This window comes from Eulemur rufifrons, chromosome 30, assembly GCF_041146395.1.
Source record: "Eulemur rufifrons isolate Redbay chromosome 30, OSU_ERuf_1, whole genome shotgun sequence".
Taxonomy (NCBI): Eukaryota; Metazoa; Chordata; class Mammalia; order Primates; family Lemuridae; genus Eulemur; species Eulemur rufifrons.
In genome coordinates, this window is record NC_091012.1 from 129,499,626 (window position 1) to 129,525,692 (window position 26,067).

At 37.8% G+C, this 26,067-nt stretch overlaps 1 protein-coding gene across 1 annotated transcript in view; it reads right to left on the minus strand.

Moving 5' to 3' along the window:
• The window catches only part of PPEF1 (protein phosphatase with EF-hand domain 1), a 120,380-nt gene that overhangs the window by 15,921 nt on the left and 78,392 nt on the right, over positions 1-26,067 (minus strand). The window contains exons 7-10 of the mRNA XM_069464313.1: positions 20,142-20,308; positions 17,250-17,286; positions 15,977-16,126; positions 10,616-10,753 (exon numbers count right to left, since the gene is read on the minus strand). Coding sequence (XP_069320414.1) covers positions 10,616-10,753; positions 15,977-16,126; positions 17,250-17,286; positions 20,142-20,308 — 492 coding nt within the window. The remainder of the gene's footprint in view (positions 1-10,615; positions 10,754-15,976; positions 16,127-17,249; positions 17,287-20,141; positions 20,309-26,067) is intronic.

Genomic DNA, 26,067 nt, shown 5'->3' on the forward strand with positions numbered 1-26,067 from the left:
GAAAAACTCTCTCCATCACTAAAGCTGTACAACCTTGAGAAAACTCTTCTGGTCTCACTTTGAAATGTTTAAAATCAGGCATTTGGGCCAGCAGACCTGTAAAGCATCTCAAAGTTCTAACAGACTATGATTCTAAGAGTCTATATTTTTGTTACTCTTTAGGGCATGAAAAGCATGGACTTGAGGTTGTGCGGTTATCCTAGTAGACCTAAATCAGGCCTTGAGAAGAGGACCAGAAACGGCTGCTCCAGTAAACCTGATTGTACATCCACATATAGGTTTGGTATGGAAGGGGAGTTAGAAATAAGTGAGGGAAAAGACAGTGAGGAGAAGAGAAGAGCAGAACTGGGAGGAGAGCTACCGTGGAATGATAAGCACCTAGTCAGAACTAGAGAAACCTGGGCCAGGTACATAAGAGACACTTGTAGAGTTTTTGATGACTGATTAAAGTGAGAATTAAAACCGCTCAAAGACAAGTCAGCTCAGGAGTCTCCTTCTTCCCCACTGAATTCCAACATTGGCATAATCCTATTCTACAAATAAATACAATGGAATCCCTTTACTTTGCTGATGTTTATGACAAAAATAATACTAGCATTTAAACTGAGTCATATCTGGCTCTTACAGCATGAATTCATGTATAGGGGACATGATTTGACCTGTAGTATAACGAAAGAGGAAACATGGAACACAAGCAGTTGTGTTTTATTAGGAGGGGATAAAGTTTTCAATTTCTATATGGGATGAAAATCATTTATAGCCAAAATTACCCCAGGAAACCTCTTAACTTACCCTTAAAGTACGGTACACAGTTGTCCCTCAGTATCTGAGGGGCACTGGTTCCAGGACTGCCCCCCATCTGTGGAAACCAAAATCCCAGGATGCTCAAGTCCCTTATAAAAACAGTACAGTATTTGCATAAAACCTATGCACACCCTCCAGAATACAGATGGTCCCTACAATTTCTCAACTTTATGATGGTGTGAAAGCAATATGCATTTAGTACACTCCTCCACTTACGATAGGTTACTTCCAGATAAACTCATCCCAAGTAGGAAGTATCAGCCCTTTAAATCATCTCCTGATTACTTATAATGCCTAATAAAATATAAATGCTATGTAAACAGTTGTTATATTGTATTCTTATATGTATTATTTTTTATTGTTATGGTTATTTTTATTGGATTTTTAAAAATATTTTTGATCCACAGCTGGTTGAATCTGTGGATGTAGAACCAGCAGTTATGGAGGGCCAACTGTACATGATTTTATGTATACAACCCTATACAATAATATGGATATGTGAATATTTTATACATGTGATAATGGACAGTATATGATAAAGAATATACATGAAAATAAAATTTCACAGTATTTTTCTCCTTTTTTGCCATATGAAATAGTTAAAATTTACATCAATTAAATATACATATGGTGGGACTCTGTTGAACTAGAACAAGCACTGGCCAAGGAATCAGCTCTTCAAATAATTACCTATGTCACCTTGGGCAAGTCATTTGACCTACTCAAGCCTTAGTCATTGTGAATGAAATGAGGAAGATATATCTAACACTCATTTTTCTTTGATTTGAAGTAATAAGGGGTAACAGTTTTTAAGAAATGAGCTTCTTCAGAATCCATTCCATGACTTCTGCATTTCTTTTTCTGTCTAGAAATCATTCACTTGACTAAGTTTACCCAGATTGTGATCATAACATAAATTTAATTCTAGAATTCACAAACAAAAAAATTCTATAAGGGGTCCTTTATTGGTGAAACAAATTCCTCAGTAGAAACTATCTCTTTCCTCTCAAAAACACTCTATCCTCTGAAATGCAGGAGGCTTTGGGTGATAATTGTATGAAAGATTAATTATTTACAACATTCTTTCCTGAAAATTTTTAAACCAAAAAATGGGAAAGTTTAACTGAAACTACAGCTTTTATATGACCTGGTCAACAAAAATCTATTTGTATCTCAGCCTTTTAAATCTCAATTTAAAAGAAATCCTTCAAGAACTACCTTGTACTTCTCTGTAGCTCTAAGTAATCCAGTCTCTAAAAGTATACTTTGGGGGAAGAGTTAATAGCTCTGAAAGATGTATCTAGATGCTTCTCTTCTAAGACATTAATACTATAGGTTCACCATTTTTTTGTATTTTCCCTTAGTTATGTGTCCTCCATCCAGCTTTTGAACATGTTATTTTAAAAGCTATGCTCAGCCCAAACCTTCCAGCCAGGTACCTAGATTTCTCTAGATACCTTCCTCCTGCTTCTTGTCCACCCACCCTTTGCCTCATTGAATGAAGGGTGACTAAAGTAGGTCATGTCCTTCCTGAGACCTCCTGTCATTCTGGAGTCATCTATCCCTTCAGAAAAAGAGCAGGGACATTCAAGTCAGCCCTGGGATCAAATCCTGCTCTTTTACTCCCCAACGAGCCAAGGGACCTCAAACAAATCATTTCCCTCCAGCATTTTCAATGAGGCTGACTACCTTATTTAAAATTGCAATTCTGTCCCCAAGTCCAGTTCTCCTGTTCTGCCAACCCTGTTCTAGTTTTTATTTTTTCCATAGAACTTATCACTTAACATATCATTTACTTACTTAATATTGTATTGCTTATTATCTAACTCCTCTCCCTAAAATGTAAACTCTGCGAGGTAACAGATCTTTATTTGGTCATAGACATTTCCCAAAAGCCTAGAACTGTGTCTGACACATAATAGGTACTCAGTAAATACCTGTTAAATGAATGAAGAGAAGGGAGTCACTCAGGTTATAAATAATTAATATTATTTTTGAAACCTCTTTGACTTCTCCTTGTAAGTCTGTCCTAAAGGAAGAGTATCATATTCATCTCTGTACAATGACTTAACTCTGAGTAAATATATCCCCCACATCCAGGGAACATGAGGTAAAATTTAAAACTACCAAGAATTATGCATTTTCATGACTACAAAATAAACAGTATGTGATCTTTATTATAACATAGCACATAGATATTAAGAAATAAAGTAATTGTGAGCTGTTTTTATCTGGAAATTTCAACTCTAGATAATTGATGTATGCATTTCCACTATGTACCAGGAACTAAGGAAAGAAAATTAGGGATACAACTAAAATTACTAAAATATCAGAAATGAACTTCTGGTCTACTTTGCCCTATGTCAGAGCTCCAGTCATGTGTATGGAGTCTGTGGGATGCCACATCTATGTCGTTGTGGCAGAGGGAGGTTCCATTGCAGAATAATGACTCACAGTCTCCTCCCTCCCTCCCACTCTAACTCATCTAAGCGTCCAGAGGCCATGATTTTCTTTTTTGCAACTCTAATTTCTTCAGCACTATCCTTTTTATTCACGATAATCCTAGGAGAGCTTGTTCTAACCTTTAGTCTTTGGAATTTGAATGTCAAAATTTAAGGAGGGATCCTTTCCTACTTGCTATGTTTCTTATACTTGATTTTTAAATATTTTAGATGCACAAGCCAGTGATGAATTCCATTTCTCCCTCCATTTCTCTGCCCTCACACCTCTCTCTCCGTCTCTCTCTCTCTCTCTTCCCTCATCAATTAGAGTATATTTTACATCAGAAATCACATTTTAGTCAACATTTTCAGCAATGAGATATAAGGGTACCAAATCAGGAAATAGAGGCTTCTTCAACAATTACCTAAGGGATGTGAATAACTTAAACACTGTTTGGTACCTTGTTCAATTATTTTTCCTAGCTACAGATGTTAGGCAGCATCATGTGGGTGTATGTTTATGTGCACTTGCAAGCACACGTGTGCACACAAATGCATGTATGTGTGTTTATATCTGAACAAGAAAACTACTTATTGTGGTTATGATTCAGCCCATAGGAAGAATACTTTTATAATTAAGCATCAGTCCATTTAAAATAATTTTATTTCAACTCTTTCAGAACAGAAAACCTGAAGAAAAGTCTACAAAAGACCTTTCTAAAAGATCATGAAATTTTCGTCTAAAAAGTTGAAAAGCAGTGTCCTGTAACATCTCTTCCTACTGTGAGAGAAATGGTATGACCCAGTAATTAAAAGTGGTAAGTTTAGAGTTCAACAAATTTGGATTCAAATCCAAACTGATCATTCAGCAAATTATTCAACTTATGTGAGCTTCAGTGTCCTCTTTTGTGAAATGGGAATAATTCTACCTATCTCATCAGGTTAGTTTAAGGATTCAATGAAATAATATATGTAGTTGTCCTTCACCACTCTTCCCTGCCATATGGGGTAAAAACTGGCAGGAAAGCAGTTAAATGTAGGATAGGAGATTTAGGAAAATGCCAAATTTCACTAAGATAAATGAGCAAGAGTGCTCAAGAGTGATTGATACATTCTTGTTGAATGAGTGAATAAATAGGAAGAACATTTATAGCTCTTACTACATGCCAGAAGCTGTTAGAGACTCCAGAGAGGCAGCTCTAGAATATGCATGCTGCCACGAAGATGAGTACATGTCATATTGCCTTCACATCCATGTTTATAGAAATGCTTATTAAAATTCTCAAGATTAAAACATAATGACAACAGGAGTGGCAGTGTTAGGAACTTGGCAGACCCTCTCCACAGTGAAATAGCCATTTAACTTGTGAAAATTATTTTTAAAAATTTCTTTTAAACAAGCTGGTCCAAAGGTAGTAAGTTACCTCAATTGATTGTTTATAGTCAGTTACAGATCAAACTATTTGTTCTACTCTTTCCCCCCTTCTCACTACTATATTAGTCTTTTTTTTTTTTTTTTTTGAGACAGAGTCTCGCTCTGTTGCCCGGGCTAGAGTGAGTGCCGTGGCATCAGCCTAGCTCACAACAACCTCAAACTCCAGGGCTTAAGCAATCCTACTGCCTCAGCCTCCCCAGTAACTGGGACTACAGGCATGCGCCACCATGCCCGGCTAATTTTTTTCTATATATATTTTTAGTTGGCCAGATCATTTCTTTCTATTTTTAGTAGAGACGGGGTCTCGCTCTTGCTCAGGCTGGTCTCGAACTCCTGACCTTGAGCGATTCAGCCGCCTCGGCCTCCCAGAGTGCTAGGATTACAGGCGTGAGCCACCGCGCCGGGCCTAGTATATTAGTCTTAAAAAAATAAAAAATAAACTAAAACATTTTTCTTTAAAAACAGTTAAAGTCTTGAAAATTGTCCTAATGGCATACAGTAAATGGGGAAACATTTATTTAAGACAATTTACTAAATTTTGGTATCAACAGAGAGAGTTTCTGGCATTTAAGTCCTGATCTACTCTAATCCCTCCCAGTGTAAAGGGAGCTCTACTCCAGGTGGGTACATCCAAGAAAATAGGACTGCCTTTCCCCCAGCTCCCAGTAGAGGGCTCTGGTTTTGCCCCAGAAGAGGCAAGCTGATGGGCATCCCTCATGCTCTCTAGCAAGCACAGCAGAGAGGACTAGGTAGGGCTCATTTCCCCCACTCACTAGGTGGAAGCTCTACCCCAGGCATGGTAGGATGCACGTACTGGATCTCAATCGCCCCCACCCTTACTTACTTATAGGGAGGAAGTGTCATGCCAGGAAGGGTGAGCCAAGAAGACCAGGGGCTATCATCCCTGCCTACCACCCACTTGTAGAACTAACTGGGTTATCACTCCAGGAGAAGCCGTTATGCCTGCTCCAAGCTCCAGTGCAATGGCACGGAGGTTTGGCCCAGGGGGAGAGGCAGGTCAAGAACAGAGACCTCTGCCTCTCTGCCTAATAGGATTTGGCACAGAGCATGGGGAAGTTCATGCCTAAGGGCACTGTTGAAAACAATGGAGATTTTGGGAGTAAGCATTCAGGAGGAGGGTGGTAGTTCCATGATACTATTAACAGTAGCAACAATAGACCAACTTGAAGTTTAACAGACAGAATCAGGGAAAGAGACAGATGAGAAGAGCCTTCCTGGGGTCAGAGGAAGCCTCAAAGATGGTCAACACCCTACCCCCGCAAAGGGGTACAACTTTAACTGAATCAGTCTGCAGAGCAGTTTGTGGTCCAGAGCATTATTAAAAACAATAGAACAATCAGCTAGCAATTTGTGAAAACTAATAATTGGGTTTGATACAAATAGAGGCAGATGGACCAGAAGCTTACAGGAGAGTCAAAGAGAGTCAGCTAAAACCACAACCATCCCTTGTGGTCAGGGAAACTGTGTGCATGCGCAAGGCAGCACCCTGTGAGGAGTGACATCAGAAACTGCACACTGAAGGGGAATAGACTTCACTAAATTATCAAGACAAGTCACTAAACAAATAAACAACAAAGCAAGTAACAACAACAAGGGTGTGGGAATAACTACGTGGAGTTACGACAATGTATTATCTAAAATATTCAGTCTTCGACAAAAAATTACAAGACATGCAAAGAAAAAAGTATGACCCATACAGAAGGAAAAAGAAGCAGGCAATAGAAATTGCTTTTAAAGGGACTAGATGTTGACTTAGCAGACTAAGATTTCAAAGCAACTATTATAAGTATGTTCAAAGAGACATATATAAAACACTCCACCCAATAAGAGTGAAATATATAGTCTTCTCAAGTGTACATGGAGCATTCTCCAGGATAGACCATATGCTAGGCCACAAAAATAGTCTCAGTAAGTTTTAAAAGGATTTATCAAAAAAAGAAAAAAAAAGTTTTAAAAGGATTTAAATTTTGCAAAGTATGTGTTCTCTGTCCACTATTTAAACTAGAAATCAATAAAAGAAGGAAATATGGGAAATTCACAAATATGAAGAAATTAAACAACACACTCCTAAATAACACATGGGGTAAAGAAGACATCACAGGGTAATTTAGAAAATACTTTTATATGAATGAAATAAGAATACAACATAGTAAAATTTATGGGATGGAGCTAAAGCAGTACTTAGAAATGTATAGCTTTATTAAAAAATAAAAAAAGATCTCAAATCAACGAGATTACCTCCACTTAAGAAACTAGAAAAAAAGAGCAAACTAAACCTAAAACAAGCAGAAGAAAGGAAATATAAAGATCAGAGCAAAAGTAAATGAAATAGAGAATAAACAACAATAGAGAAAATCAATAAAACTAAAAGTTGGTTCCTTGAAAAGATCAATAAAATTGACAAACCTTAGTGAGACTGACCAAGAAAAAAAGAGAAGACTCAAATTACTCATATCAGGAATGAAGGAGGGAATATTGCTACCAAACTTACAGGAGAAAAAAATTATAAGAAATACTACAAATAACTTTAGGTCAACAAATCAGATGAAATGGACAAATTCTGAGAAAGACATGACTACCAAGACACAAACCAAGAAGAAATTAAAAATCTGAATACAACTATAGCAAGAAAAAAGATTGAATTAGTAATTTTAAAACTTCCTACAAGGAAAATCCCAAGAGGCTTTGCTGATGAATTCTACCAAACATTTGAACACGAACTAATATCAATCCTTCACAAACTCTTCCAAAGCATAGAAAAGGAGCTAATGCTTCCCAACCCATCTTATGAGGCTAGTCCTACTCTAATACCGAAACCAGACAAAGATATTACAAGAAAAGAAAACTAGAGACTGATATCTCTTATGAATATAGATGCAAAAATAGGGCCAAGTGTGGTGGCTCATGCCCATAATCCCAGAGCACTTTAGAAGGCCAAAGTGGATAGATCGCTTGAGGTCAGGAGTTGGAAACCAGCCTGGGCAAGTTAGTGAGATTCTGTCTCTACAAAAAATAGAAAAAATTGGCCAGGCATGGTGGCATGTGCCTATAGTCCTAGCTACATGGGAGGGTGAGTTGTGAGGATCACCTGAGCCCAGGAGTTCAAGGTTACAGTGATCTATGATTGTGACACTGTACTCCAGCCTGGGTGACAGAACAAGACGTTGCCTCTGAAAATACATATATAAATAGATAGATAGATTCAAAAATCCTCAAAAAATACTAGCAAACTGAATCCAGCAACATATAAAGTAGATTATACACCATGACCAAATGGGATTTACTCCAGGAATGTAAGGTTGGCTTAAAATCTGAAATCAATGTATTAATAATATACCATATTAATAAAGAACAAAACTCACATGATCATTTTAATATATGTAGAAAAAACATCTGACAAAATCCAACAATCTTTCATGATAAAAACACTCAACAAACTAGGCATACCCAATATCACAAACGAGACAAGAATGTCTACTTTCACCACTTTTATTCAACACTGTACTGGAGGTTCTAGACAACGCAATTAAGGAAAAAGAAAAGAAAAGGCAGCAAGTTTAGAAAAGAAGAAGTAAAATTATCTCTATTCATAGATAACATCATCTTGTATATGGTAAATCTCAAGGAATCCACCAAAAACTATTAGAACTATCAAAATTTATCAAAGTTCACAGCATGAAGTAACTATACAAAAGTCAGTTGTATTTCTATACACTAGCAATAAACAACCCAAAATGTAATTAAAAAAATAATTCCATTTACAATAGCATCAAAAACAGGAATAAATTTAACAAAACAAGTGTACGACATGTACACTGAAAAGTACAAAACACTGCTAAAATTAAAGAGCTAAATAAATGGAAAGACATCCCATGCCCACAGGACTGAAGATATAATATTGTTAAAATAGCCATAGTAGGCCGGGCGCGGTGGCTCACGCCTGTAATCCTAGCACTCTGGGAGGCCGAGGCGGGTGGATCGCTCAAGGTCAGGAGTTCGAGACCAGCCTGAGTGAGACCCCGTCTCTACTAAAAATAGAAAGACATTATATGGACAACTAAAAATCTATATAGAAAAAATTAGCCGGGCATGGTGGCGCATGCCTGTAGTCCCAGCTACTCGGGAGGCTGAGGCAGTAGGATCGCTTAAGCCCAGGAGTTTGAGGTTGCTGTGAGCTAGGCTGACGCCACGGCACTCACTCTAGCCTGGGCAACAGAGTGAGACTCTGTCTCAACAAAAAAAAAAAAAAAAAAAAAAAATAGCCATAGTACTTCAATTGATCTATAGATTCAAGGCAATCCATACCAATATCCCAGTTGGTTTTGGTAGAAATTTAAAATTGATCCTAAAATTCGTATGGAAATTCAAGGGACTCAAAATAGCCAAAACAATCTTGAAAAAGAACAAGTTGGAGAACTCATACTTCCCAATTTCAAAACTTCCTACAAAGCTATAGTAATCAAAATGTATAGCACTGACGTAAGGATAAACATATAGATGGTGAAAAAGAGTTAAAAGTCTAGAAAGAAACCCTTATATTTATGGTCAATTGATTATTGACAAGAGTGCCAAGAAAATTCAATGAGGAGAGAATAATCATTTGAAGACATGCTGTTGGGATAACTTAATAGCCACATGAAATAAAATGAATTTGGAATCCTACCTCACACTACACACAAAAATTAACTCAAAATTGATCAGACACCTAAACGTAAGAGCTAAACTTCTAAAACTCTTAGAAGAAAACAAAGCAATCAATCTTCATGACTTTGGGTTAGGCAATGGCTTAGATATAAGACCAAAAACACAAGCAACCAGAGAAAAACACATACTTTTGACTGAGTTTCATCAAAATTGAAAACTGTTGTGCTGCAAAGGGCACCACCAAGAAAGGGAAAAGACAACCCACAGAATAGGAGAGAATATTTGCAAATAATATATCTCATAAGGGGTTTGTATTTAGAATGCATAAAAATCTCTTATAATGCAATAATACAAAGATAAATAATTTTTAAAATGGGCAAAGGATCTGAATAGACACTTCTCCAAAGAAGATCTACAGATATCCCATAAGCACATGAAGAGATGCTCAATATCATTAGTCATTAGGGAAATGCAAATCAAAACCACAGTGAGATTCCACCTCATGCCCTCCAAATGGCTATAATCAAAAGGATAGACAATAGCCAAGTGTTAGTGAGAACATAGAGAAAGTGGAACCTTCATACATTGCTGATGGAAATGTAAAATGGTATAGCCACTTGGGAAAACAGTTTGGAACTTTCTCAAGATGTTAAACTTTATTTACAGTTACCTTGTGACCCAGTACTTCCACTACTAGGTATATACCCAAGAGAAATGAAAACAGACATGCACACAAAAACTTGTGACTGTTCATGGCAGCTTTAAAGAAATAAAAAGAAATGAAGTATTGAGACATGCTACAGCATGGATGGACCTCAAGAACATTGTGCTGAGTGAAAGAAGCCAGATACAAAAGACCACGTATTGTGCATGTCCATTTCTATAACATGTTCAGAATAGGACAATCTATAAAAAGTAGATTAGTGGTCACCTAAGGCTGGGTTGGTTGGGAGAGCTGGAGGGAATGGGAGTGACTGCTAATAGGTATGCTGTTTCTTTTATGGACAATAAAAATATTCCAAAATTAGATTATGGTGATAGTTGTACAATACAATGAATATACTAAAAAACCACTGAATTTTATGTTTTAATCGGGTGAGTTATATGGTGTGTGAATTATATCTCAATAAAGCTTTTAAAATATAGGGATAAATTCAGAGAGAACGATATGGTCTGCTTATAAGGATAAAGTCATTTTTTATCTATATGTTGTAATATCATGCATGCTGGTATCTTTGTTGCCACTCTGGTGAATACTCTGATTACCTACCTGTTCCCATTCATACTTTAATAAAGGTTCAGAAGTGGATTTCTCAGACGTAGTAGTAGATACACTTGATTTACTTTCATCCAATTCAGTGGTATGGTCTTTATTTACTTCCAGTGGTGGTATCAGCACAGACTTCATCTATAAAACAAATTCTGCTTTAGCCAAGTCCTCTGCTTATTGTGCTGCAAGCAGAGACTTTAACACCAGTTGGGATTCTGTCTATACTGTGCCTCAACCCAATGGTCACCTTTTCCATCTCACCCACCTCCTACATCTCGTTGATCCGCTGATGTCTATAAAATGGGCCTGTTAAATTCTGTTGGTACATGTTTCAACTAGAGACACTGCCCTACAAGGGAAGATTCCCATTAGAGTTTTGAAGAGATCCCAGAGGTACAGATGTAGCTGTTAGACACGTTCTGAGACATCAACACAGGAAATGGAAGATGCTAAGTGTAGGAAAAACTAGTCTCCCTCTGAGTCTTTACCTACACCTGAAGCATTGAGGAGTTCAGAAACACCTCTTCAGAGGGTGGCTGCTTTTCATTTTGTTGTGTTTTCCAGGAGAAATGAGAAAAATCACATCTGTGTCCAAGAAAGTTCTCAAAGGGGACATAGGTTGAAAACTCTGGAAGCCCTTCAACCTAAATGCAGTGTAGTTCTCAACCTCACCCTGCCAGCAATTGAATATGTTCCTAATCCTAATAACAAAGCGGCTATATTTCTGTGGAAAATAAATTGTCTTTCTGATAGTGTGTCAACTATTATAATACCTTCTGTGTTCCCTCACATAATCTGAGACTGTAATTTTACACTTGTTTCTGTGTAGCATCATACCTTTATACAAAACAATTTTAAACAATACTTTTGCTACACGGGTAGCCATAATTCAATGATGGACAATTCTCTGTGGTAAACACTTAGTTTCTTCTACAAACTAGGGTGTATATGAAATCTTACTTTTATTTTTCAAAATTAAATTGAATCTTATTCTGAGGTCTTATCTCATTGAGCTAATTGGAAATTCAATCTCAGCTATGATTAGCTAGTTCACAGCCTACCTTCCCTGTCTCCTGCCAGCAAATGCCCCCAGGTCATAAAGCAGAGTATTCTGGGAGGATCCTTTGGACTTGGATCCACACAACTCACTTTTGATAAACTCATTTGGCAAGGCCACATGGTCTTTAAGTATGTGTGGCTCTACAGGTTTCAAGGCCACTTGGGAATGGGATACTTTGTCCTAGCACCGCCTAAGACACCATACCACCATTTTGTCCTGGGGGTCCTATAGCCATACCCTGCTGGGCAGTTTGAAGAATACTAAACCAGGGTCTTAATCTTATAGAATCTTCCTTCTCTGTCCCTCTGCATTGACCTCCCAATCTGCCCACCTTACAAAATACCTTTAATGAACCTAGAATGGAGGTTGTCATCAGGTCCACCCAACCCTGCTGCTTCCCTATTAACAATGATTCCACAACAACAAGTGTAAACCAAGAAGTATGGTCATTCCTACCCTGGAGAGTTGGAGGGTACTATGGGATGGGGAAAGCAGGGGTTATAAAATCGGACTTGAAAAGCTACGTTTGTATCTCATCTGATAGAGTTCCAAAGGCTTGAACCTACCACATTCACTACAGTTCAATCATATTTCATACAAGTATGTGCTGCCAGTTCAACCTCACTCTAGGAGGGACAGAAGACACAAACAATATAGAAATCAAATTTCTATCTTTAAAATCAGTCTTATGAGCAGGCTGAACAGTGAGCCCTGAAGGAAGTGAAATTTGAGGTATCCTGGGAAAATTTCTGGCCCACAAACTTCTCCCTAGAGTCTGTCTTGGTAACTGAAATTCAAACCTCAGATCCAAGTATCAGGAAAAAAGAAGAGAGAGCTGGAGAAGAAAGCTATATGTTTAGCACTTACTATCAATATATGCCATTTCTTCACCTAGGTAATTATATTTAATCCTCCCAACAATCCAATATGGTAGGTATTTTTGTCTTCAATTTATAGGTATGGAAACTGAGGATTAGAAAACTTTGTCCAGTCATCCAGCCACAAATGGCAGGGTCAGGATGTAAACCTAGACCTTAATCTGTCTAATGTCAGAACCTCACAGTCTTTACTATGTCAAGGTAGCTTTCAACTTAGGGTCTCCACAGAGCTAGAAAGGGACATTCCAGAAACATGTTCTCAATATCTCCAAATACCCTAAATAGGGCTGGCTGCTCAGGCTAACCTCAAAAAAGCAAAAGTTTTCTATCTGTTCAATTAGTAGTGGCTGCCAAGGCTGATTAGCACTGTAGTCATAGGGTGTGTGGTGGTGGACTGTAGCATTCGTGCCACACACTTGCCAATATTTGACTAACGAAAACATGTTCTCTTGCTCTTGGCTAAAACCGTATCCACTTATTGTGTTAATACTATCTCATCTTGATCAAAACGTCTTATTGACTTGACTATTCACTGGTATCATGAAAAAGGTACCTTAAACTTAGGATGCCCTTAAAATTTACTGCAACTTGGATAGTTTTGAGAGCGAAAGGAGGCACTACCAGCAATTACACCAGAACAACAGGGATAAACCAGGAAGTGTGATCATCTCTCAGTGAGGTGGGGGAGGGAGGTATGTAAAATCACCACAGAATCAGGAAAGGGGTTGTAAAAAAGTTTCTATCTGGTTTTGTCTTAGGTTTGTCCTGCTTTTGTCTTAAATCTCTTAGGAGATATTCAACAAATATTAAGTACATACTACATCTCAGGTGCTGAGATTTTATCAGTGCTCTAGAGAAGCACAGGAAGATAGTAAACAGTGCCACAATTCCTTATTTAATTTTGGTAACTATTATGAAGGATATGCACAAGGGGCTTGACAGCATGTAAAGGGTGATCTGATCTAGTCTGGAGGTTGTATTTAAGCTGAAATTAAAAGGATGAGAAGACATTAGTACCAATATTATCATTCATATGTGTATAAAGGCTCTAAAAACTCAAGGTGTGCAACAAGGAGTCACATTTATGTCTCTATCAGATTAAATTCCAGCTCTAGACCCCATCTGCCCAGATTGGTTGGAAGCTGATTATCAGTCCTGAAGGGTAACGGTCCAGGTTTCCCACTAGGACTGTACACCATCTGGCTCCTCAGCTGCTATTGGTCCTCACGCCCACGTGGTACTCCCTACATCTCTAGTCTGCGGGCTTTACCTTGGCTCAGGTAGAGGAGGAAGACAACTCCAGAGACCCTGTAAGGCCCATCTAAGGAGCCCTTTACTAGGTGTGGAATCTTTACAGGCACCACATGGACACTTCCCTCAGAGGTTATACACAGGTCCCTGCTCTGCTTTTATTATATTTAATATGATTATTTAGGATTAAAGTATTTCAAAAAAATTATCCTGAGCCATTTGAAATATATTACAAGGGAAATCATATCAAATTCAGAAATAAACTACTATATGGTTTCACTTATATAAGGTATCTAGAATAATCAAATTCATAGAGACAGAAAGTAAAATGGTGGTTGCCAGAGGCTGGAGGGAGAGGGAGAATGGGGCGTTAGTGTTTAATGGGTAAAGAGGTTCAGTTTAGGAAAGATGAAAAAGTTCTGGAGATGGATGGTGGTGATAGAGGTGATAGATGCACAACAATGTGAATATACTTAATACCATTCAACTGTATACTTCAAAAGGGTGTCAGTGATAAATTTTATGTTATATATCTTTGATCATAATATAAATGAAATGAGATTTTAATTTTTAAAAATCAAGATTTTTCACTTTTAGAAACTATATGAAATGCTAATGTTTCCTCATTTTTCCACTCTCAACATGAATTTTTTAAAAAGTATTTTTGGCCGGGCGCGGTGGCTCACGCCTGTAATCCTAGCACTCTGGGAGGCCGAGGTGGGCGGATCGTTTGAGCTCACGAGTTCGAGACCAGCCTGAGCAAGAGTGAGACCCCATCTCTACTAAAAATAGAAAGAAATTATATGGACAGCTAAAAATATATATAGAAAAAATTAGCCGGGCATGGTGGCGCATGCCTGTAGTCCCAGCTACTCGGGAGGCTGAGACAGGAGGATCGCTTGAGCTCAGGAGTTTGAGGTTGCTGTGAGCTAGGCTGACGCCACGGCACTCACTCTAGCCTGGGCAACAGAGTGAGACTCTGTCTCAAAAAAAAAAAAAAAAAAAAAAAGTATTTTTGATATATAGAAGTTACGCATATAGTCTTTTATCATGCAATCATAGATTTTCTTAAAATTTGTACTAATCTTTTCGGAGTTACAATAACCACTAAAACACAACTCAATTCAATATAATAAATGAAAAGAGGTGCGGGGAGTTAGCTACGCTCCCCGCAAAGAGGTCCTTTTCTCTTTGCTCTGATCAGATCTCTAAGTTGACTACGCCAGTTTGCAGGGAGTTAGCTAGGCTCCCTGCAAAGAGGTTTTTTCTTCCGATCAGGTCTCTCAGGCAGGGGTCATCGCAAAGGATGAAAAATATAGTAGGAAACAGAAATAAAAGTATAAGTAATGGCAATAATAATACACAGAGCCAAAGATATAGTTTATAAAGTGAAAGTTTATGAAAATAGATAAAGGAGGGTATCCGGATGGAAATATTTTACCCGCATCAAATATTTCCCCGACTGAAACTCCACACAGGTATTATATAGGGTACATACAGGCTCTGGTTGCCAAGGGCAACGGGATTTTGATACTAACAGGCAGTTTGCTTTAGGGTCAAAGTCTCCTAAAAGTCTACTACAGATCCTTTAACTAACTCTAACTAGGGGAACAATGGGTTATAAAATCTTCTTGGGGCAAACTTCTAAGTTTTATGATAAGGCTATTACTTTAGCAACAAACAGAGACATCTTGGCTCTGGTGATTGTGTTCTTGGAGACAGAGATGATCCCAGAAGTCAACATGGGCTGTGCTTTGTGTTAATTACTTTAACCGCATGGTTTCATCTGGGCCCGGTTTGGGCAATAGCATATCTATCTGATTAGCTCTCATCTCCGGGGGTCCACCTGTCAGCAGCACCAGCAACCTTTGGTCCTAAGGAAGGCCTGCCTTGTCTTTCAAAACAGGTGAGAACCAAAGGCCCAGTTTACAGCTGTCTCCTTGAGATGCAGCTTCTACTGACCAGCAAGACGCCCTCCTGAGACGAGGCAGCTCTTGAACTAACACATTTATCTTTTCCTTAAGGCAAAGCCTTATTTGACTTCTGAAATCAAATCTTGTCTCCAGAAATACAGGGGGCATTTCTATAATTCAGTATTCTTAGGCTCAACAAAGAGGTACACATTCCCTTATAAATCTCTGAGACAAGATTCATGCCAACATTACTTCTTACTTTGTGTCTTTCTATACGGTGGAGCAAATCCAAGTCTGTGGACTCTGATATCCCACCATGTACGACCAGGATTTCATTGTCAATGATTGTACCAATTGGAAGCCAGGCATATACGTCTTCCAACATTTCTAATATTCTTCTTCCATATACCTGTAAGTAAGAGCTTAAGTTAAGTTTTGTTTTTCTTAGAGGTTCAGTTTATTGAATAATCCCCATATATGGACAAAAAGCAACAATTTTCATGCCACTCAAAGGAAGTCAGCAAGGAGTCACTAACCAACTAGCATGTATTAATCATGTCTTTTTATTCCATATTTTTGATACTATGACATCTTGGGGCCTTGCTACTTCCGGAGGAGAGATTGCCCCTCCTAGGCCTAGCTAATTCCTAGAGACAGTGAATGACTGCTCTTCATATGCAAACCAACCAATCCAAAGCCCAACTCCCAACCACCTCCTTTAAGAGTTCTCACACTAGGGGCCACTATTCCTCTGCCCTAATCACCCCAGTGGTATCAGTGGTAAATTTTATGTTATATATCTTTGACCATAATATAAATGAATTAACTGAGATTTTAATTTTTAAAAATCAAGATTTTTCACTTTTAGAAACTATATGAAATGCTAACGTTTCCTCATTTTTCCACTCTCAACATGAATTTTTTTTTAAAAAAATTTAATAGCCAGGTACCGGACAACTGGGGATAACCCTTATGCCCCAGAGCAGGCTGAAATTGCTGGTATTAGTCAATCCCAAACCTGACGACACTGAGGTGCCTCATTCATTGCCTCCCAAGAAAACCATAATAAAGGCTCTTGCCCTTGTTTTCCCCTGATCCCTCAGCCTTCCGACCTACTCTGGTACTTCCCCAAGAGCTCCTCCCACTGTGGCATGCAGTGCCTCCTATTTCTGAGGAACTGTGAACAGAAAACTTTTCCCTCATGACAGTCATTTCTGTGTCTGTGTGTCTTACCATACCTGAGTAAAATAAAACCGAGGTACCTTTAAAGTAAAGGAATATGTTTATACATACACTAAAACTTACACAAAAGTCACAATGAAAAAGCCTGGGTTAGTTCAGACAAAAAAAATCTAAGAGTCTACCATGGCCAGAGTGTCCTGCTGTGCTTTTATTTTATTGGCACAGATTGTGACTAATTGACATATCACGTTTCCTAAAGCATTAGTTTCATCTTTATTGGCTCTTTTTTTTACTTCTATGTATAAACAGCAAAGAGAATGCTAAAAAAAAAAAAAAAGTATGAGTCTTACCTTGTATTTATTCAAAATTTCTTTTGTGAAGCCATACCTAAAAAAAAAAAAAAAGTAGGATTTAAACTATTTAATTATTGTTAATAACTCCTACTTACATGAGTCATGTAAAAAGGGGAGCCCTTGACATCTCACTATTGCAAGTACCAAGAACTCAAGAAACTAGACTTCAGTTGGAACTATTATTTACCCAAGTCTTTGCTAGGTATGATTGAAAAGAACAAAAACAGCCAACAACATTGTCCCTTCCCTCAAGGACCTTATAGTATAGTTAGGGAAAGAAGATAGATTTTCATGAAACAATTACAAGACAACTTAAGAAGTATGTGATAGGTTGCGAAAATGCTGCAAGTATTCAGAGAAGTGTGCTGTGGTAGCTGGGGGAAGCTGTGAGGGAGGCTTTCCATTTAGATAGAATTTCTTAGACAACCTATATCTTATAGTAAATGATTAGAAAAAAGAAAAGACTGAACAAACACAAAGAAAACCCTAGAAGATAATAAGTTGGTTCTTTATGCTCTCTCTGATATAGGTCATGTAATGGTATGGAGCGTTTCAATAGAAAGTGTCAGGAATTTTAATGCCTGAGTAGCAATAGCTAAGGGAGATTTGATGATGAAAATGTTTTTCAATTACTCTTCCTTGCTTTAGGATAATAGTATGTACCCTTAAGAACCAACACTGTAAAGTACACACAGCACACTCACTCCAGGTTTCCATGAAAATCATGTCATGTCAGGCTTCCACAGCGTAACATGTTTTCTGAGACTAATTCTGTCCTCACCAAAGGTGTCCATGTTGCTAAATCCAATGGACATCTTGCAGTCCTCACCCTTCTCACCCTCTCTGATATACTAAGTACAGTTGATTTTACTGTCCTTCTGGAAATTTTTTCTTCTCTTGGATTCTGTGACAGTAAACTCTCTTGGCTTTCCTCTGCCTTTCTGGCTATTCTGAATCTCCTTTGGCAGTTATCCTCCACCTAGGCTTAAATGCTGGAGTTCCTTCAGATTCTGTCCTAGGCCCTCTTCTCCCTTCACATTCTCCCTTAGCAGTCTCGTCCCTGCCCAGGGCTTCAGTTATTATCTAGTGTCAATACCACAGGACTATGTTCTGGGCCACACTTCATTTCTGATCTCTGGACATACATACTCAACTGTCTACTCAACAGCACCTCAAATCAGCTTACCGCAAACTGAACTTATCATTTTCCCTCATCCCAACCACTCTTCTTATCAGTGAATGATACTGCTGTACCCCCAAACTCAAACAAGGAACGTGGAGGTCATCCTTGATTCCTCCTCTTTCAACTCCCCCACATCAAGTTACTGAGCCTTAAATCATCGTTGCCTAAACTCGTTTCTAATGTATTTCTGTGCATCTCCATTGCCACCACCCTATTCTAAATGAAAATCCATTATCTATCTCTTCAGCTACTTCCTAATAGACCTCCCTATATCCACTCTTGCTCCGCTCCAGCTCAGTCTTCCTGTCACATTTTAAAACACAAACTTTTTAATACTCTTCAATGATATTCTGTTGTCCTTAGAAGAAAGTCCAAATTCCTTTGCACCATCCAACCATTTCTTACGTCCCCAGCCCTATCAGGCACCATCCTGTCCCCTCAGTCTATGCTCCCGCCCTCCTGAACTTCTTTCAAGTGTAAAAAGTCTTGTCTTAAGCGCTGCGTAAGTTGTCCCCTCATGGTGGACACTGTTTACCATTCCCCCACAATGGCTCTCTCTTGATTACCCAATTCATCCTTCAGGACTCAGGCTAACGCTATACTTCTGCAGGAGAACCTTCCATCATCCCTCAGACCAGGTTAGATTCCCTGTTCACATTCATCACACTTGAAAAACCTGCTCAATATATGTCTTCCTTGCTAGATGTAAACTATGAGGGACAGGAGTCATGTTTCTTTCATTAATCATTATAGGCACTGGATAAATATGACTGGCCAACTGAAAAATGAAAGGACAAATGGCATGCCCAAAACAAAGTATTGAGCTATATAATATGTAAATGAGCCTTTGATAATAGTCCTGGAATTTTTTTCCCTTTGTAGTCTTAGCATTTGTTTTCACATCTTGAGAATCAGAATTAAAACTCTGTAGTCAGGCCAGGGGCCAAAACTGTCCAAAAGGCAAACCTAATCAGTTGCTGAGCTTTGATCAAGGCACCCAAAGGCCAAGGATCAAAAGCATGATTTTCTTAACATCCTACTGCCCTACAGCCAATTGATTTCTATTTTTCATAAAATAGAAGATTTTAAAAAAGAAAAGAAAAAGAAGAAAGGAGGGAAAAACGAACATTTGTCACCTACTGTGCCTTTCAGCAAAAATTCTTAAACCATCTAACTAATCTTCATGTCTCAAATTTCCAGTGAGTCAGATAGTTGAAATGCTATGTTACAGCTGTTCTCAAATGTTTATGGACAACTATGCCAGAAGCAATTACCATGCCATAAAAAAATACACACATCAGTGAAAAACATGGTACTAGTTTCTGAGACAACATCTGAGGCAAGCCAAGAGTAGCAACAGAACGATTCCATCCAAGTCTGCTCATAGAACCTACCACACCTCCAAACCTGGCCTAACACAATTACCCAACACACAATTTGGCCGTGAAGGGTGGGCATGAAGCAAGAGAAAGAATATAACAGAAGGAAGAAAGAAGAATAGAACTGGAAGATGGGAAGGGAGCTTCAGAACAACGGATACTCAGCAGAAGATAGGAGAGGCAGATAGGGGTAAGCAGTGAGGTCTTCCTTGAGATTCCCCTCATCTTGCTTTCTCTATCTTCACCTCTAACTCTCTACTAGGAACTAAACATGGCAGCATTTTCCAGCATGGGAAACAAAAGAAGAAATATAAAGGCTTGGGTTACCTCATATTCATCATAAAATCCTCATGGTTCCCTCTGTTCAAGTGCACTTTATTGGGATAGACAAGAAAATTCGCAAACAAGAGCATTAGGACTTCCATGGAATTTTGTCCTCGATCTACAAAATCACCATTAAAAATATATGAGTTGCTCTCTGAGGGGAGACCATTCTGTGGAAGGAGGAAAGACAAAAAAAACAATTAAAAGAATGTACTTTTGAAGTAAGGCTTTGTGTACAATGTTCCTGTGAATATGGAGAGAAAAGGCTGAGCCAGATTCTTCCACTGGGAAAAATCTGCTCACCTGCTTCAGTCAGTTTCACTCTTCTAGGGCAGGCTTCTTCTGCAAGGGACCTGGAAGTGAAGAATTAGCTTGGGACAGGAAGATTTCAGGGAGGGGGGGGGGTTTGCTCATTCTACCTACCACTTATTACGAGTTCTCTCTGAAAGGAGCTTATATTTGTCCTATCAAAAATAGCTATTCTCATCTCTTCCTTCTCCCCTGAAAAGAAGAAGAAACTTCTACCCAAGGAAGAACACTAATCTAAGAGCCAGAAATCTTTTACTCTAAGGGGTCCCATGTTTAACTTCTTGGGGCTGTGATTCCCTCGATTTGCAAAAAGGGGATGACACTATAACCCTCCTTCAGTTCACCTGAGAGAATGGATATGAAAGTACCCAGGCAAGTGAAAGAAGCTACGCAATGCGACTGTGCTCAGGGCTGATATACTGCCAGCACACTGATATAATACCAGGTGTGTGTAGCTGGCATGTATTCTGTATGATCACTGACCAGGCCATATTACTTGCTAAATATTTTTAATATCACTCTTGAGTATGAGACAATACTTTTAAACATAGTATTAACACACAAAGAAGCTAAGATCAGGACAAAGATCTGGTCTTTATAACTATTAATTTGTTTAGTCCTACACTACAAAACTCTAAAACAAAACAAACAAATGTAACACGGTTGTATTTTCTCAATGTCATGCCTGAGTTCCCTATTGCATGGCTTCCATTGCACAGTAAGACAAATCCCCAAATTTTTTTATTTTATTTTTTTATAGACAGAGTCTTGCTCTGTCACCCAGGCTGGAATGTATTGGCATGATCATAGCTCACTGCGACCTTGAACTCCTGGGCTCAAGTGATCCTCCCACCTCAGCCTCCTGAGTAGCTGGGACTACAGGTGTGTGTCACCATGCTGGCTAATTATTTTTTAATTTTTGTAGAGATGGGGTCTTGCTATATTGCCCAGGCTGGTCTCTAACTCCAGGCCTCAAGCAATCCTCTCACTTTGGCCTCCCAAAGCACTGGGATTACGGGCAGGAGCCACCATGTCTGGCCAAATCCAGATGTTTTAAAAACACATCACAAAAAGAAAAATTTAAGTACTCATAAAGCAAAATACAGGTTTTCCTTCAAAAAAGTTACCTTCATGAAATAATATACATATTCTGGTATATTAATCTTTTTCAAACTATTTTCAAATTCCTCTTTTGTTAGATTTCAAATTATATAAGAAAATCTTGTTACTTTATAGTCAACATCATACTATTTATATACATGTTAAATTGTTCACTGGTATAATAGAAATAGTTGAAAAAATATAATGTAGGTTACAACATATAACTTAGGGATTCTAGAAATCATTTATGCAATATAACATGTTCTGAAGGCAATTGATAGCAAAAAAACAAACAAGCAGTGACATAGTAAGAAGACTAATTCTCTAGTCCAGCTCCACATTTACCCATGTGTCCTGGGGCAAGTTATTTAACCTTTATGACCTATAGCTTTCTCATCTGTAAAATGGGGATGATAACTTCCATACTTACCACACAGGACTATTTTGGAACTCAAGTGAGACTATGTGTATAAAATTGCATAAAAACTATAAAGCAAGAGATTCATTTTATTATGACCTCCATGTTATTTCTAATTCTAAGATTTCAATATTTACATTTTCTTATATATTAATTCATGTAACCTTATTCACATTGGGCTTAGACAGTATAAAGCAGTTGCAAAATTATAGGCTATTGCTCATCAAAACTTCAAGAAAAGGGGAAGGATTCTGCATCTCTGATCTTTGATACTTTTCCTTCCCCCAGCTTCAGCTGGCTGGGATGAGTAAGCTGGAGGAGCCTGAGAGGTGTCAAAGGCTATAGACTTTGCTGGATGTCCAGGTCTGAAGGGGGCTGGAGGAGCAGCAGGAGAGAGCCCTGGGGTGAGAACATGGAAGAACCAGGCCTGAGAAGACTTGTGGACACTTGATTAAGGGGGTGGCTCTGCCTCAGAGCATGTGCGTGGTCCTGGTTTGGGGGAGTTAAAATGTTGAATCTTACTAGAAAAAGTATAAGAAAACTTCCACATCCCTGAAGCTAAAAGAACAGGAATACTTGCATTTAGGAGCACCTAGAAACACAGAGAGTTACTTTCACACTCTTGATGCAGGAGTAGAAAATGTTGTGCCGCCAACTATGGAAAGGCTTAACCTAGCTTAAGCAGAAAATAGAAAATTGAAATAAGCTAGTACTTAAGAGGATCCAGCAACCAGAGAGAGACAGATCAATCAGAGCTGCTAAAGCAGATGGCCCCTAATGAAACAGGACTGCTGGAGAAAACAGAGCGCCACTTTATTTTTTAAATAATAAGAGAAGCATAAAATAAAGAGCAAAAAGTTAACAATTCTTGGCATTAAGAATATGCTATTCAAATTTAAAATATCAATGGATTAAAGCTAACTAAAAGAAAGAATGGTTGGGAAAATGCATTACTGACCTTAAAGAGCAAGCAGATGAAAAATCTCTCACACAGAGCAAAAAGCAAAATGATGGAAATCATGAAGAATAAGTAAGAGCCAAGAGACCTAATATGCCAATAATAAGCATTCCAGAATAGGGAAAAAGGAACAGATGGAGAAGAGGCAACAATTACAAAAATAAGAGAGGAAATTTTCTCTGGTTAAAAAGAGACTCCAGTCTGAAGTTTGAAAGAACTCATGACTTCTATGCACAATTGATGGAGGTGGAGGGAATTCCTATTATCTGGCAAAAAGTCTTAGAAGAGGCCAGACAGAAAGAGCAAAGGGAAAAAAAAATCAGCCTAACATCAGACTTCTCATCTGCAGTAGTTGGGAGGTAGAGGATGATAGAATAAAATCTACAAATTAAAGAGAAAAAAAAGACTATAAACCAAGAATTCTATATTGGCCAAGACATTAACTTCGCAGGGTGATAGAAAAATACCTGCACATGTGCAAGGGATTAAATATCACGAACAACATAAATGTTCAGGCTGGAAGAAAGACATATGGGATTATGTAGTAATCTAATACCACAGAAACAGTGAACATATATTGATTGCTCGTTATGTACCAGACAGTTTTGAGTGGTAGGAACACAGAAGTAAATAATAGAAAGTTCCTGCATTCAAGGAGCTTGCATTCAGAGAAGAAAGCATCCACATGTCCCATAAAGGAAAACACTCAAGAAAATACTCTAACTAAACAACAGTGGTAACAATAAAAGGTCTTCAAGCCAGGGAAAGAGCAAGAGGAAAGAATACAAACGTGAACAATGAACCTTGCAACATATAATTAAATATAAATCAATATGATAATATGGAACTTACATTTAAGTACCAAGCAAGAATTCTAGAAATAGAAGAAATATACTAAAGGAAAACCTAATAACAGTCAAGAACTAAAAATATGGCATGAGCAATAGCAAGGGTTTGCCAGAAAAGTGAGAAGAGAAAAATAAAATGTGCTATAAATCTTATCTGAATGGGGAACACGGAAAGTATGAAAATAGTTATCTTACTGGGGGAGAGAGAGGATCATGGAGGAAGAATAAAGTTATAGGTATTTGAGAAATACACACACGCATTATTTATTAGAAATGTCAGGAATGAGAAGGTAACCACTAGTGAATCTGGAAAAGCACAGTAAAAATTCTAAATAAAACAGCAACAAAAAAGAAAACTACCAAAACACCAAAAAGAAAAGGAAAAGGATGAAACAAAGTGAAATAGCAAAGGAGAAAGAAAATTTTTCAAATATACCTGTTGTTATACTAAATGTAAATGGGTTAAATTCTTCCATTAAAATACCAAGATTACCAGACTGTGTTAAAACATGAAACTCAGGTATATATTGTTCGTGAGAAATACACATGAAAAAAGTAGATAAAAGGAGGCTGAAAACAAGGTAAATGCAACAAAGAGAAAGCAAGAATGAAAATATTAACACTAGACAAAGTAGAATTTAAGAATAAAGTGATAAAAAGGATCACAGAATAATATTATGTTATAATAAAAGGTACTTTATGAAAAAGATATACTTCATGAACTTGTAGTCAATAAATGAAAAAACAAGTTTTGCTTCATATATTTAACTACTATAAATGCAATAACAAATTGTTTAAAAATACATAGCACATTATTCCAATTGAATTACTGGTTTAAAATAATGTCCATAAATTCCTGACACTCCCTTTAAAAGGTAAAGCCTAATTTGCCTCCCCTTGAGTATGGGCTAGACTTACTGACTTGCTTTTAATGAATAGAAAAAAAAAGCAGATGTGATAACGTGCAACTTTAGAGACTAAGTCATAAAAGACAGTGCAGCTTTCTGCCTGCTCTTGCTCTTGGATCACTCACTTTGGGGAAAGCCAGCTGCTATGTGATGAGAATATTCAGGCAGCCTTGTGGAGAAGCCCATGCGGCTGTTCTACCAACGGCCAGTGAAGAACTGAAAATGCTGTGCCTCTAGAACCATGTGAGTTAGTCATCTTAGAAATGGGTCCTCCAGCCCGAGTTGTCCTTTTAGATGACTGCAGCCCTAGGCAACAGTTTGACTGTCACCCCTGAAAGACCCTAGGCCAAAACCACCTAGCTAAGCTGCACCCAAATTTTTGACCCACAAAAACTGTGTGATACTAAATGTTTATAGTTTTAGCCACTAAGTATTGGGGTAATTTGTTACATAGCAATATATAACACACATACTTAGACACATATAATAGAAAAAATATGGAAAAAATTGAATATACAACTAATAAACTTGATTTAATAGATATATATATGAAGAACTTTGCATACTACAAATAGAGAATACAGTTGACCCTTGAATAACATGGGTTTGAACTGCTCAGGTTCACTTATGTGTAAATTTTCTTCTGCCTCTGCCACCTCTGAGACAACAAGACCAACATCTTCTCTTCCTCCTCCTCCTCAGCCTATTCAACATGAAGACAATGAGGATAAAGACCTTTATGATGATCTACTTCCATTTAATGAACAGTAAATATATTTTCTCTTCTTTATGATTTTCTTAATCACATTTTCTTTTCTCTAGCTTGCTTTATTGTAGGAATACAGTATACAATGTATATAACACATAAAATATGTGTTAATCAACTGTTTATGTTATCAGTAAGGCTTCCAGTCAACAGTAGGCTACTAGTTGTTAAGTTTTAGGGGAGCCAAAAGTTATATGTGGATTTTTGACTGCGTGGGGGATAGTATCCCTACCACCCACACAGTTCAAGGGTTAATTGTACAATTAATTTCTCAGATGTCCATAGAGCCTTTATGAGACCCAATGTTGCACTTGACTTCAAAGAAAACACATCAAAAATAAGAAACATTTTATAGAGTACATTCTCATAAAAATGTGATTAGAAAAAATTCTAGCTTCTTCAATTAAGATCCTTGGAATTAAAAATTGTAACGTTAATAAGCACTGAATCAAAGAAAAAATTAAAAGCAAACTTCAACAGAAGGCTCAGCCAAAACTAAAATTAGAAAAGATACGTAGCCTTATATGGCTTCATTATTAAAGAAGATGTGCATAAAAGCCTGTATTCATCTTAAGAAAAAGAACAATAAAACCAATCAAATAAAAAGACACACTGAAATTA